This window comes from Mixophyes fleayi, chromosome 4 (genome assembly GCF_038048845.1).
Source record: "Mixophyes fleayi isolate aMixFle1 chromosome 4, aMixFle1.hap1, whole genome shotgun sequence".
Taxonomy (NCBI): Eukaryota; Metazoa; Chordata; class Amphibia; order Anura; family Limnodynastidae; genus Mixophyes; species Mixophyes fleayi.
The window spans coordinates 311,190,289-311,202,856 of NC_134405.1; the positions used below are offsets into that span (position 1 = coordinate 311,190,289).

General features: G+C 36.8%; 1 protein-coding gene across 2 annotated transcripts in view; it reads left to right on the forward strand.

Moving 5' to 3' along the window:
* CSF1R (colony stimulating factor 1 receptor) overlaps window positions 1–12,568 on the forward strand; it is an 86,107-nt gene that overhangs the window by 17,269 nt on the left and 56,270 nt on the right. For both annotated transcript variants that reach the window (XM_075210036.1, XM_075210037.1), the window contains exon 2: window positions 10,932–11,183. In XM_075210036.1, the coding sequence (XP_075066137.1) occupies window positions 10,932–11,183 (252 nt within the window). The remainder of the gene's footprint in view (window positions 1–10,931; window positions 11,184–12,568) is intronic.

Sequence of the window (12,568 nt, forward strand, 5' to 3'; positions counted from 1 at the left end):
TTTTATCCAAGAGACTGAAATAAGATACCTCTTCATTTAAGATCCATAATGAATCAGGCCCATTTTGTGGAACTATCTTCTTAGTAATCTCATTGTGTTCATTGGTTAAACTTAATGTCCATCAAAGGTGATTACATATGATTGGTGGCTGTGAGTATAAAGGAGTCCTAAGTTTATCAATCTGGTTACTGCTTGACACAGCAAATGCGAAACGTACGTTGGGCGTAATGACATCATTACTGATGTCTCAAACCCGGAAATAGCAGCTGGCAGCGGGAATGCGACCGCTTTGATCGGCAATATTGAAAGATTCATATACTAATGTCTAGTTGATAAAGCGCCGGAAAGGATCACAAATGACACTGTACTTTACCAAGTAAATGTATGATGGCGATTCAATTTACTTAGGGGCCATTACCAATGTGTAAATACAAGACGCCCAACTCCATTCTGATTCATAAATGCATGGGATGATATGATTGTGCCCTATTTGGATGTGTGCATTGTGATTCATTTAGGGGGTGGTGATCCCCATAGATATTTCAGATCACACAATAATAAATGAACATATGAAATCGTTTTCTCATTGCATATGTGATATATGATAGGAGTGTAGATCTATTAGATCACTTCTAAAGATATTAATTTATTTTCTTGGGAATACTAATTGACTTACTCCATCAGATATTTATTCTAACTAAAAGATATATAATATTTAGGATATTGCTAGCGGCAATTTAATGGAGGGTTCCACCCAATATATATGGCCAGAATATGAGACTAGCTTATTATATATCCAGATATACAACAGGGAGCTGTTGGTGCACCTTGAATGTAAGGTTCAACTACCCATTGGCGTAACATCAGTTATATATCTATGTTTCACTGGTATTATGTTATCTATCAGTGAGATTATCACTTACTCAACCATTCTGAAAGATAGATGGTTTGAGTTACTTAAGTCTGCTATTGAAGGGTTTGTGTTTTTTATTTCACAATATCTTATATTACTAACACTTTTCTCTCTATCTGTTTTTAACATTTCGTTATAAAGGAATTTTTTTAACCATTATGCTGAAAAAAAGGCTTTTGCCAATTGATGAGTGAATATAATTTGTTTGTCAATGAATAAATTAAGGCTACTTGCCAATTAATGAGTGAATATATGTTGCCTCTCAAAGAAATGTATAATACTCAATATTAAGAAATATGTATGAATTACAATATGTATCATTGGACTGGAGTGCCTTTGTGTTTTAAGTTCCAACCCTGGGGCCTGATTCATTAAGAATCTTAACTTCAGACACTTCTTATTTCAGTCTCCGTGACAAAACCATGTTAAAATGCAAGGGGTGCAAATTAGTATTAACATAAGTTAAATACTGACTGTTTTTTCATGTAGCACACAAATACTTGATAGCTTATTTGTACACTGAAATTTAAAGTTGATATTTTAAAAATACCAATGGATAATATCAAATAAAACCAGTGACATGCCTCTCAAATGATGTTGGTATATGAATCCATGGTATGATAAAAAAAAACCACAAGTCAAAATCATAGAATAATGTAGATTGCCAACAATGAGGGCTCATATTGTGATCTGTATACTACAAAAAAAAACGCATATCCATATGTGAGAATAAAGTCTCATGTGCAATGCTGACTCATGTGTAAAAGCTGTGCAGGTATGTTTTATACACACCATTTGTTATATTCATTTGTAATAAATAAGATATTTTTATTATACTTGTGTTAATGTTTCCAATACTATGGCACCCCTATCTGTTTTGGCTTTGTGATTTTGTAGCTGGAGATTGGCATTTCCCCTTATAGGGAGATACACTGAACTGGAATCCAGGTGGTCAGTGGCGCACGCAGGGGGTGTTTCTGGGTCTCCAGAAACCCCTCCCCTTCGCTAACTAAGTGCCCCACATAGCGGCACTGTACTATACAGCAGCCGTGGCGGTGCTGTATTGTACAGTGCTGCTGAAACTGAGCATGCGCAGCAGCTCTCTCGCTGTTTTTTTTTTGGGGGGGTGGGGGGGAAACCCCCCCTAACAATCCTGCGTGCGCCCGTGGTGGTGTTATGTATTCAATAACAGCTATTGAAATTTGAGTGCCTAAGAGTCTGTTGTGTTTTTGCAGTGATGCCTATGTAATATGTTATGTCTATGACGTAATTATGTCTATGATATGTTACCTTGGCTGCGTTAGATGTTCTCTACGATGGAGCAGGAATATGTCCCCAAATGGCCTAAAATGTTGCCAAATGTTTTTGTCTGTGCTCCCTTACTTTTTTTGCTATAGACTTGGCATACCTTCAGGAGAAAAACATCTTAAAACTAAAACGCATAAATTGTATTTTTTACATAATGGCAGCAGACTTTAAATAAAGTGCAATATTTTGAATCAGGAGAAGTATCCAATCATATTTTGGGGTATTTGTGTTTAGTTCAGTAGTAACGTGAAAGTATTCATGGGCAGAATCATAGGAAAAGGGTAGTTTCACATATTTATGTCGGAATTTCCATATTCAATGTACATAAAATAAACAAAACAAAATGTATTCTTAACATTAAAAAATGCTGTTTAGATATTCCTAAATGTCTTATGTTTTTAGAGCATTCATGGGGGTAGATCCAAATAAGTGCAGTTGGTCATCGCCGTGATGTCTGCTGTGCACACTTCCTGTTAATACAATACTAAGATCTATGACCAGCATCACCGCAGATTGTGTCTTGTTACAGAGGCACAAAGCAGAAAATTGAATTTTCCCCATGGTTCCTTATTTTTTAAACAAATAATTAGTCATAATGTTGGAGCATAACTTGAGAAAGTACATTTGATAAAATATGTTGAAATTTGACAGTACTTCTATTTGGCCATATCTTACTGCACTTTTGCTTTTATAGAAAAAGTCCTTATTCATAATTGTGCTTCGATATATAGGTTGTGAGTCACCCTCATTTGATAGGTAAAAGCATAGCCAGGTCTCTTAGTGGCCTTCCTCTTGAAATGGCACACAAGGCTATCAGTCATAAATAAAACACACAAAAGCAACACACAAAAGCAAACCTCTTTGCTTATCAAGACATGATAGAATAAGGTTCTATGAGACAAACACATATAAGTCAACTAATGTTCATAGCTCAGCTTTTTTTTTTTTTTTTTTAACATTAATCGTTTTTATTGAGATTTGTTAAGTAAACGGGGGGTACAGAAAGAAAAAAAAAGGGAAGGGAGGAGGGAGGGGGAGTATGAACACACCAATACAACATTTGCAGGATTCAGACATTCTACAATATACAGTATTCAGTCTACTGTGGCACTTTAAACTAACCCGCCAGACCTGGTCTCAAACACATACTGGACTTTGGTTATTACCTTTGACAGGGTGGGGGGGACCGGCGCCCTCCATGCCTGTGCTATGGCGGCTCTGGCGGCAATAAGTATATGGTTAAGCACATAACAGGCCTGTCTCAGGACGTGAGGCGGATACACCTGGAGAAGGGCAATTTCGGGGGTCTGAAGAAGATCTAATCCTGTCACTCCCTTAGCTAAGTGAAATACCTGAGCCCAAAAAGAGCGCAAAACCGGGCATGTCCAAAATATATGGAGCAAATCCCCAACCATCGAGCATTGTCTCCAGCACAGCTTGGACTGGGAGGCAGACGCGGGCTGGGAGAGGCGTGGCCGGGGGGCACACAGGCGGCCGCATCTCATGAAAAGGGATGCAACCACGGGGGAAAGAATTGTATTTTGCAGCCTACCCCCCGGCCCTAATATCGGCCTGACCGAGCGGCCCGGGGGGCCGATGCCCCCCTGCCCCCCGGGCCAGCCCGCCACTGCTGGGAGGGCCACATTCTATGCATTCTAGAGGGGGTCAGGTATAATCTATTAACTAGTTTGATAAACATTTCAGTGAGGTTCATAGCTCAGCTTTTTATAATTTGCTCAGAGGTGTTGAGAAGGAAAATTCAGACAAGACAAGACGCAATCTCCACAAGAACGGATTGATATAACACTGAAATAGTACAGTAGTGTCTGAAAGCAGAAGTCTAGCAGAATAGATATGTTTTTTAATGCAAGAGGGAACAATGACCAATTTCCTTATGCAACATGTTTCCTGAATCTTACAAAGTATCTATATAGTACGTACAGAAGTTGTCTTGACTTTAACACTGACTCTCAAATCTCACTTCCTTGTCTCCATCAGTAAAGACATTTCTCAATTATCAGAACTTTAAAAACTGCTCTCCATACAAGTTGTGGCTTTATTTCTTGGTAAAGTTGCAAAATAAAATTTCTTATGCACACAAGTAGCAAACATGGTTGCCGTGAGCATTAAGTTGGATGAAAAGTACATAAAAGATATATAATTTTGATATTTTCATTAGCATTTCAAACAAGAATACTATTACACTTGATTATATTAGAATCAGACGCATAAATATAGCAAGACTACCTCTTAGCAGAATCTGTCCTCATTTCACAAATTCCATGCAAATTATGATGAGGACTGTTGAGGCTGCAGGGGACAGAGTTTAATTTGGCCACACACGCCCACAAAATATGTTTTTCTTTATTACGTGGCACTGTATCACAACAACAGGGCACTTCATCCTTGTTTCCAAAATGATAAGCTAGGGAAAAACCTTTTTCCCAGAATTTGAAGAAAGCCATGTCTAAAAATTTAACTTTGCCTATTCCATATATGTATAAAAGTCAAGGAATAATTAAATTTTTTTGTGTGCAAATAAGAAAACAATTTTAAAGGGCCCCACACTAGTATATATATGTATATATTACATATATAGGAAAAAATGCAGTAGCTCGGACTTAACTGTCACAATGTTCTAAATCAGCATGTTATATGGGCAGAAAATGTGCCGCTTGCTCTGCAATGGTAAGTTACTAGTGGCTACAGTATATCGTGGACTGTATATCCCACAGACAATGAGTTAAAATCTGTGGGCTAGATTTACTAAACTGCGGGTTTGAAAAAGTGGAGATGTTGCCTATAGCAACCACAGTGCTGTCATTTTGTATAATGCACTAAATAAATGACAGCTAGAACCTGATTGGTTGCTATAGGCAACATCTCCACTTTATATATACCCCTGTGTCTTCAAATGAAAAAAAAATATCTAATTTTTAAACACTATAGTCTGTAAGCCAAATTGAGCCAACAGGACTCCTGTTAGAAAACGTAGTAAACATTTTGTTTAGCAGCCGCTTCCTAAAAATGAGATGAAAACGATTAGCACTGTGGTTGTAGCGGATCTGTGAGTGCTGCCTGAGATAGGGCTAAGGGGGCATTATTGGGTTATATGGTGCATTTTGTAAGTTATATGGTGGCATTGTGAGACATGAGGTGGCATTATTATTTAAGTTCTAATATTAATATATATAATATTTCACAGAGTTTAAAGTTGGGAATTACACATTACACATAAAGAGCCTCATCTATAGTTAGAAGTACAACCAGTTACAGAGTGCAAATTTGCATCATGTCAAAACCATGTTGCACTGCAGGGTGGACAAATTTGAATTGTGCAAAAGGATTTAGAGTTGTATATGGGACAGGGCACATCCTGTCTTAATTCTAAATCACAGTGTAGGGCCCCGGTGGCGGGAACCAGGGTGGAGAGAACCGGGCCCACAGCTCACTAGATGCAGGTGTAGATGCAGGGGGTGAGCGTCAGCTCTGCAGACGAGAGGATAGTGAAGCAGCAGGTGAGTGTCAGTTTAGCAGACATACCCTGTTATCTCTCACTGTCGCATTCATTCAGACACTATCATATTTCCAAAGAGAACATCTATCCACCCATGCTCTAGCTGTTGTTGAACTATAGGCTGAAAAGAGAAGGATTCTATCGCACTAGTTGTCATCTGGAAATATAACCCCAATAAATGTGTAATCTTATTTGTATGTCAACCTGGGGGTGCCACCTAAACTTTAAATGCTAGTATTATAGAAGAAGAAAAAGAAAGTTATATTATAGGTGCACTAATATTTTCAGATGATTGTGTTTAATTTTAAGATATAACTTTTATTCAGTATTGATTAAAAATTTAGCGAAATATAGGTTAAAAAGAATAAAAATACTCGCTATCTGTTTGTATATTCTCTATTAATATTAGGACTTATGCTGGTAAAGGTAGTAATCGTAGCAATATTTATTACAGCAAATGTGCTTATTATTTATAGCCACTCCTTGCTAACATTCTCCTGATGTAAAATTAGGCTGTAGTATTGCTAATCAATGACATGTTAAATACTAAGCAGTAGTTGCAATAGTGGTAGCGTAGCGGTGATAATTTTAGCCAATGTATTTATTATTCATAGCCGTTCCTTGCTAACATTCTCCTGGTATAAAGTGAGGCTATAATATTGCTTAGTCAATGCCAGATTGAATACTAAGTAAGTAAGATCTAATAGTCTTTAAGGAAATATATGATATAGGGAGTGAATTGCTAGCTACCTACAGATACCACCGAACTAACTCTGGGTATATCGGGGTATGGTTTCAGCTGCCAATATGAGAGATATCAACTTAACAGACAGCGAGGACGCCGACGCGCGTTTCGCTAAGGTCTGCTTTATCCAAGGCAAAGTTTGTGGTGGTATCTGTAGGTAGCTAGCAATTCACTCCCTATATCATATATTTCCTTAAAGACTATTAGATCTTACATACTTAGTATTCAGTAACTAAAAGTAGAATGACCGCACTAAGTTGGTTAATAGATAAATGGTATTAAACCCCCAATCTTGCTTATAATGTATTCCAGTGTAACTTTCCTATCAAAGCTGGAGGGTGCTCCCTTGTACTTGTAATTAATGTGTAGAACCAGAGAGAAAGAAAGTATGTCAAGGGGCACTCCGGGGTATTTAAAATTAAAATAACATTTTATTGGTATGCGTTAAAAATATAATAATATATCTAACAACTAGCGAAATATATTAAAAACATGTGCTGTGTGAAAATAAAAAATGCAGATCTAACTGCAAATCGCTGTGTTGTCACGCTATTGAGTTATAGTAAATACAAAAATTCTATATTATATATTATAGTATTAAATTATACTGCTGATTGGGTACAATTGTTGTATAGTTATTGGTCAATGATATCACATATATGTTTTTATTATGGTGAAACAAGGTGATAAATTATAGTATCTATAGATTCGTTAGGATAAACAACCTTGTTCACTTGAATATAGAGACACTAATTAGCTGTCTAAAGCTGATATCAATTATTGTATAAAATGACTCTGTTGGTGATTCAAGCTCATTAAATTGTTATAGTATATCAAGATACAGGTATAATTTTGTTGTAGTAGTTTGAATATAAACCCTATGTCCTGATATTGTGTACTGGTTTATTTAATTGATGGCTTAATATATTTAACACTTAGGAGTTGCTATAATATAGATGGCGTGGTTGGCATATAAATATGAATGCCGTTAGCTACGCTGTGTATTGTCCTGGGGTTGAGGAGATCTATCTCTTTTCATTGTATCCCCATTGACTAGCGTGATTGACCCCCAAGGTGTGATGTATATTTGCCAAATCTGAGCTCTATCTAACTTGATATGAGTACATTGATATCTAGCTAAACTGTTACTGGGTTGAAAATATCACATCAGCAGAGCGTGAGAGACACAGCGAACGCTGACGCGCGTTTCGCTTGTGTTCTTTTTCAAGGCACACAAGCGAAACGCGCGTCGGCGTTCGCTGTGTCTCTCACGCTCTGCTGATGTGATATTTTCAACCCAGTAACAGTTTAGCTAGATATCAATGTACTCATATCAAGTTAGATAGAGCTCAGATTTGGCAAATATACATCACACCTTGGGGGTCAATCACGCTAGTCAATGGGGATACAATGAAAAGAGATAGATCTCCTCAACCCCAGGACAATACACAGCGTAGCTAACGGCATTCATATTTATATGCCAACCACGCCATCTATATTATAGCAACTCCTAAGTGTTAAATATATTAAGCCATCAATTAAATAAACCAGTACACAATATCAGGACATAGGGTTTATATTCAAACTACTACAACAAAATTATACCTGTATCTTGATATACTATAACAATTTAATGAGCTTGAATCACCAACAGAGTCATTTTATACAATAATTGATATCAGCTTTAGACAGCTAATTAGTGTCTCTATATTCAAGTGAACAAGGTTGTTTATCCTAACGAATCTATAGATACTATAATTTATCACCTTGTTTCACCATAATAAAAACATATATGTGATATCATTGACCAATAACTATACAACAATTGTACCCAATCAGCAGTATAATTTAATACTATAATATATAATATAGAATTTTTGTATTTACTATAACTCAATAGCATGACAACACAGCGATTTGCAGTTAGATCTGCATTTTTTATTTTCACACAGCACATGTTTTTAATATATTTCGCTAGTTGTTAGATATATTATTATATTTTTAACGCATACCAATAAAATGTTTTTTTAATTTTAAATACCCCGGAGTGCCCCTTGACATACTTTCTTTCTCTCTGGTTCTACACATACTTAGTATTCAATCTGGCATTGACTAAGCAATATTATAGCCTCACTTTATACCAGGAGAATGTTAGCAAGGAACGGCTATGAATAATAAATACATTGGCTAAAATTATCACCGCTACGCTACCACTATTGCTACTACTGCTTAGTATTTAACATGTCATTGATTAGCAATACTACAGCCTAATTTTACATCAGGAGAATGTTAGCAAGGAGTGGCTATAAATAATAAGCACATTTGCTGTAATAAATATTGCTACGATTACTACCTTTACCAGCATAAGTCCTAATATTAATAGAGAATATACAAACAGATAGCGAGTATTTTTATTCTTTTTAACCTATATTTCGCTAAATTTTTAATCAATACTGAATAAAAGTTATATCTTAAAATTAAACACAATCATCTGAAAATATTAGTGCACCTATAATATAACTTTCTTTTTCTTCTTCTATAATACTGTTGAACTATAGGCACCAGCAGAGCAGGCGTGCTGGAGCTTTTATTGCCACAACAACAGGAGGACAACAAGTTGCATAATCAAGTGTCACTGAAAGTACTGTACTTGTTGTGACTCACAGGCAACTCTCTTTGCTGATCCTGCAGTTCTAATAGATTTATTATACTCTGATCACTTCCGATGGAATTTTGATTTTAGCTCTTTACGTTTTTAAATTCACTAATATTATATTATTTATGTTTATTTATTAATGTATTGGTGTTTCTCATAATGCATTGTAGGGAAACACTTCTGTAAAATTGTCCTTGATTATTGTCGCACTTATATACCCTTGTCAAGAATCCCTATGGGGGTCTAAATGTTGGAATACAGGTTGATTTATAGCCAACAGTACCAGTCTGGTTCCCACCTTAGCATCGTGGGACCTTTAACGCTGTTTCGTAGAAGTTCCAGTTCCCTGATATCCTTGGGCCCTGATACCACCGCAATTAGTGGTGATGATGAAACAGGAAGCGGGTGCACTGTTTCTATAATGCAGAAGTGCCTCTGGATTCTGGCATTCCTAAAGTGCTTGTGGACAGTATGGAAAGTCCATGAATGCTGCTAATGCATCCCGGCTGGGACAACCAGATTTCAGGCTTTTCAGTGTGTACTGAAAACACCAGGAAAGCCCTCAGTGGGTTATTTCTGGCTTTTTTTGGTTAAAACCAAAAACTGGGGTACGTAGTTATAATAAGTAGGTAGTGGTACACAATCCTTTCTTTTGTCCATTGGCTTGTACTGTATAGTTCTCTAAGGCAGGGCTGTACAAATGGCTGTCCGTGGCCTGATGCAGAGTCCAAGGCTTATTTGTGGCTTCCATATTCCCTTGGCAACCTGCGTAGATTATTGTAAGCCATCATTTTTTATTGTTTTTAGAACTGCGAGTATAAGTAGCATACATGTAGGTGGCATGTGGTTCCAGGTTAGTCATTAGAATAAATGCAAGATCAGTTTAGTAGTGCAAAACAACAAAATTTGTCCCTTCTTTTCACAAGGAAAATATTACCGTTTATATGTGTCCTGAAACTTGTATATACACCAAGGCAAAATGTATTCATTCTGCATAATTGCAAGCCTGTGTATTTTCATTTTATAGACGTGCATGTACAGTATAATATAACTATGTTATGTACGTGCTGCAGCACTTAGGAAAGCTAACAAGCATCAGGTATTCGTTCAACAATCAGTAGAGATTAACGATCCTGCAACCCCAAAAGCTTACAATCTAGGGAAGTGCAGTAGATGAAACTACTGTGGTGACCCTGGATAGACTATATATCATATATATTCCCTAACAGTCCTGTTATTCACAAAACAGTCTGATATACTGCTAATGAATGGGTATTGCTTAACAGTCTAAGAGGTAAATGTAGCAAGCTGCGAGTTTCCGGTGGGTTTGAAAAATGGAGATGTTCCCTATAGCAACCAATCAGATTCTAGTTTTCATTTATTTAGTACATTTTACAAAATGACAGCTAGGGGGATATTTACTAAACTGTGGGTTTGAAAAAGTGGAGACTGTACTAAATAAATGATTGCCACAATCTGATTGGTTGCTATAGGCAACATCTCCACTTTTCAAACATGCCAGAAACATGCTGCTTGATACATTTACACCTAGAAGTGTGGTCAGGATAGATTGTAGACATTGAGTGGATCAGGGTGTAGTCTGGGTGGATTTTTTATTAAGCATGTGGGGAGGTATGTGCATGTCGTTTGTGTTTTAATTAAGTACATTTTGGTCTGTTGAAACTTCTGCCATGTATCACTATGAACAGGTCTGTAACAATGGAGTTATGGAAATGTATTATCAATTTTTATTGAACGTTATTTGTTATTTTGTTTTGTTTTCTTCCTTCAGGTTTGGCTACTCCAGTCATTGAACCTGTTATGAGTGAAATCATATTACAAAAAGATGACTCTGTCACTTTAACATGCCATGGCAATGCAACGGTGGAATGGAAACTTACAAGCAATCAAATGAAACATATACAACAGGACAATAACACGGTAGTGCAAATAGTGAAGGCTACATATACAGACACCGGAACCTACAAATGTGTATATGCCTCCAATTCTTCAGAAAGTGCATCAGTTCATCTCTTTGTAAAAGGTAACAACATTGTCCTCAAATACATAAACTAGCTGCAAAATGTACAGGAATACATAGCACATACTTTTGTATTAGTAAGCGGTATATTATATAAACAGACACGAAAAATTATGGGTTGAAGCCAGGGGTACCAAAGGGAGGGAAGTGGTGATAACGGTGGGAGCTTGGATCCATCTCAGGCCCCTTATAATCCAAGTTGTAACTGCAACTAGGGAGACTGTGCCTTCACATCGCCGTAGGTTGTGTGTCAGTACCGGCTTATGCCGAGGCAGCCCGCAAAGCCCAATATGGCAGCACATAGGAAGGATTACGAGCCTTAACCTTGAAAAATACTGTCCTTTATTAAGCCCTTTCTGTGTATCTAAATGTAGAGCACCACTTTTCTCAAATATCTTGTGTATGTCTGCCAAAGACAGACTGGGTGTAAATGGTGGCCCAGTCCACATCCATATGTGTACTTAAAAAAATAGTAATAATTATATAGATAAAACCAAAATGGATAATAAAATCCAGTAATGATTAAACAGTTTAGAATAATTTGATTCCAGCATGACTGAGTGAAGTACACACTCCACAAACTACTCTGCTCCCTGCACCCAACCTGCAAGGAAATGATTTGATGGGTCTGCAGACCTGCATGCCTTTAACAATGTAATGTGCTATATATGAAAGCTCTTGATTCCACTATAATGTGCTATCACATTACTGTTTAAAAGGGAGGCAGGAGCGCCATATGCAAATGCGGTTCTACAGACCTGTGACACTTTTCATGCAAACTGGGACTAGATTGCTGAGATCTGCATACTGTTTGTTCATCACTGTAATAATTTTCTAGGTTAGTATAAAATAAAATATTAAAAAAAACATTTTCAAAAAGCACTATTATGTGGATAGGGGGGGTCATAAATGGTAGTGAGATGGGAGGGACAACTATTACTTTGGGATCCATTAAATATAATATATGCCCAAACAGAGTCTAAGTGAATATATTATATGTTTGAATGTAGTTTATCATCAATATGTTTTGTTACTAATTTGATTGTCCCTTTACAGTATATATAGCCTGTTAGGCCTCCTTAGTCTGGTGCAGTTTTTATAGAGCCATTTTGTTTGATAGTAGTTGCTATATTATGGATGTATCTCAAAAAAGCACTGAAGTAATACAGATAGAATACCAGGTGTTCATTGCAGAGAGACAAGCTGCAGACTTTGAGAGCTCACAATGCATTAAATGGTGGTAGAAGTGGGATTGTTAATACAATATCAAAAGAAAGCATGGCAGGATTTCTTATGGAACAGGACTTAGGGGTCTACTTACTAATACTCGGCATAATTGCTGATAAAAAATCACTTATTGCCACAATCTATCTATAAAATGTTGCATT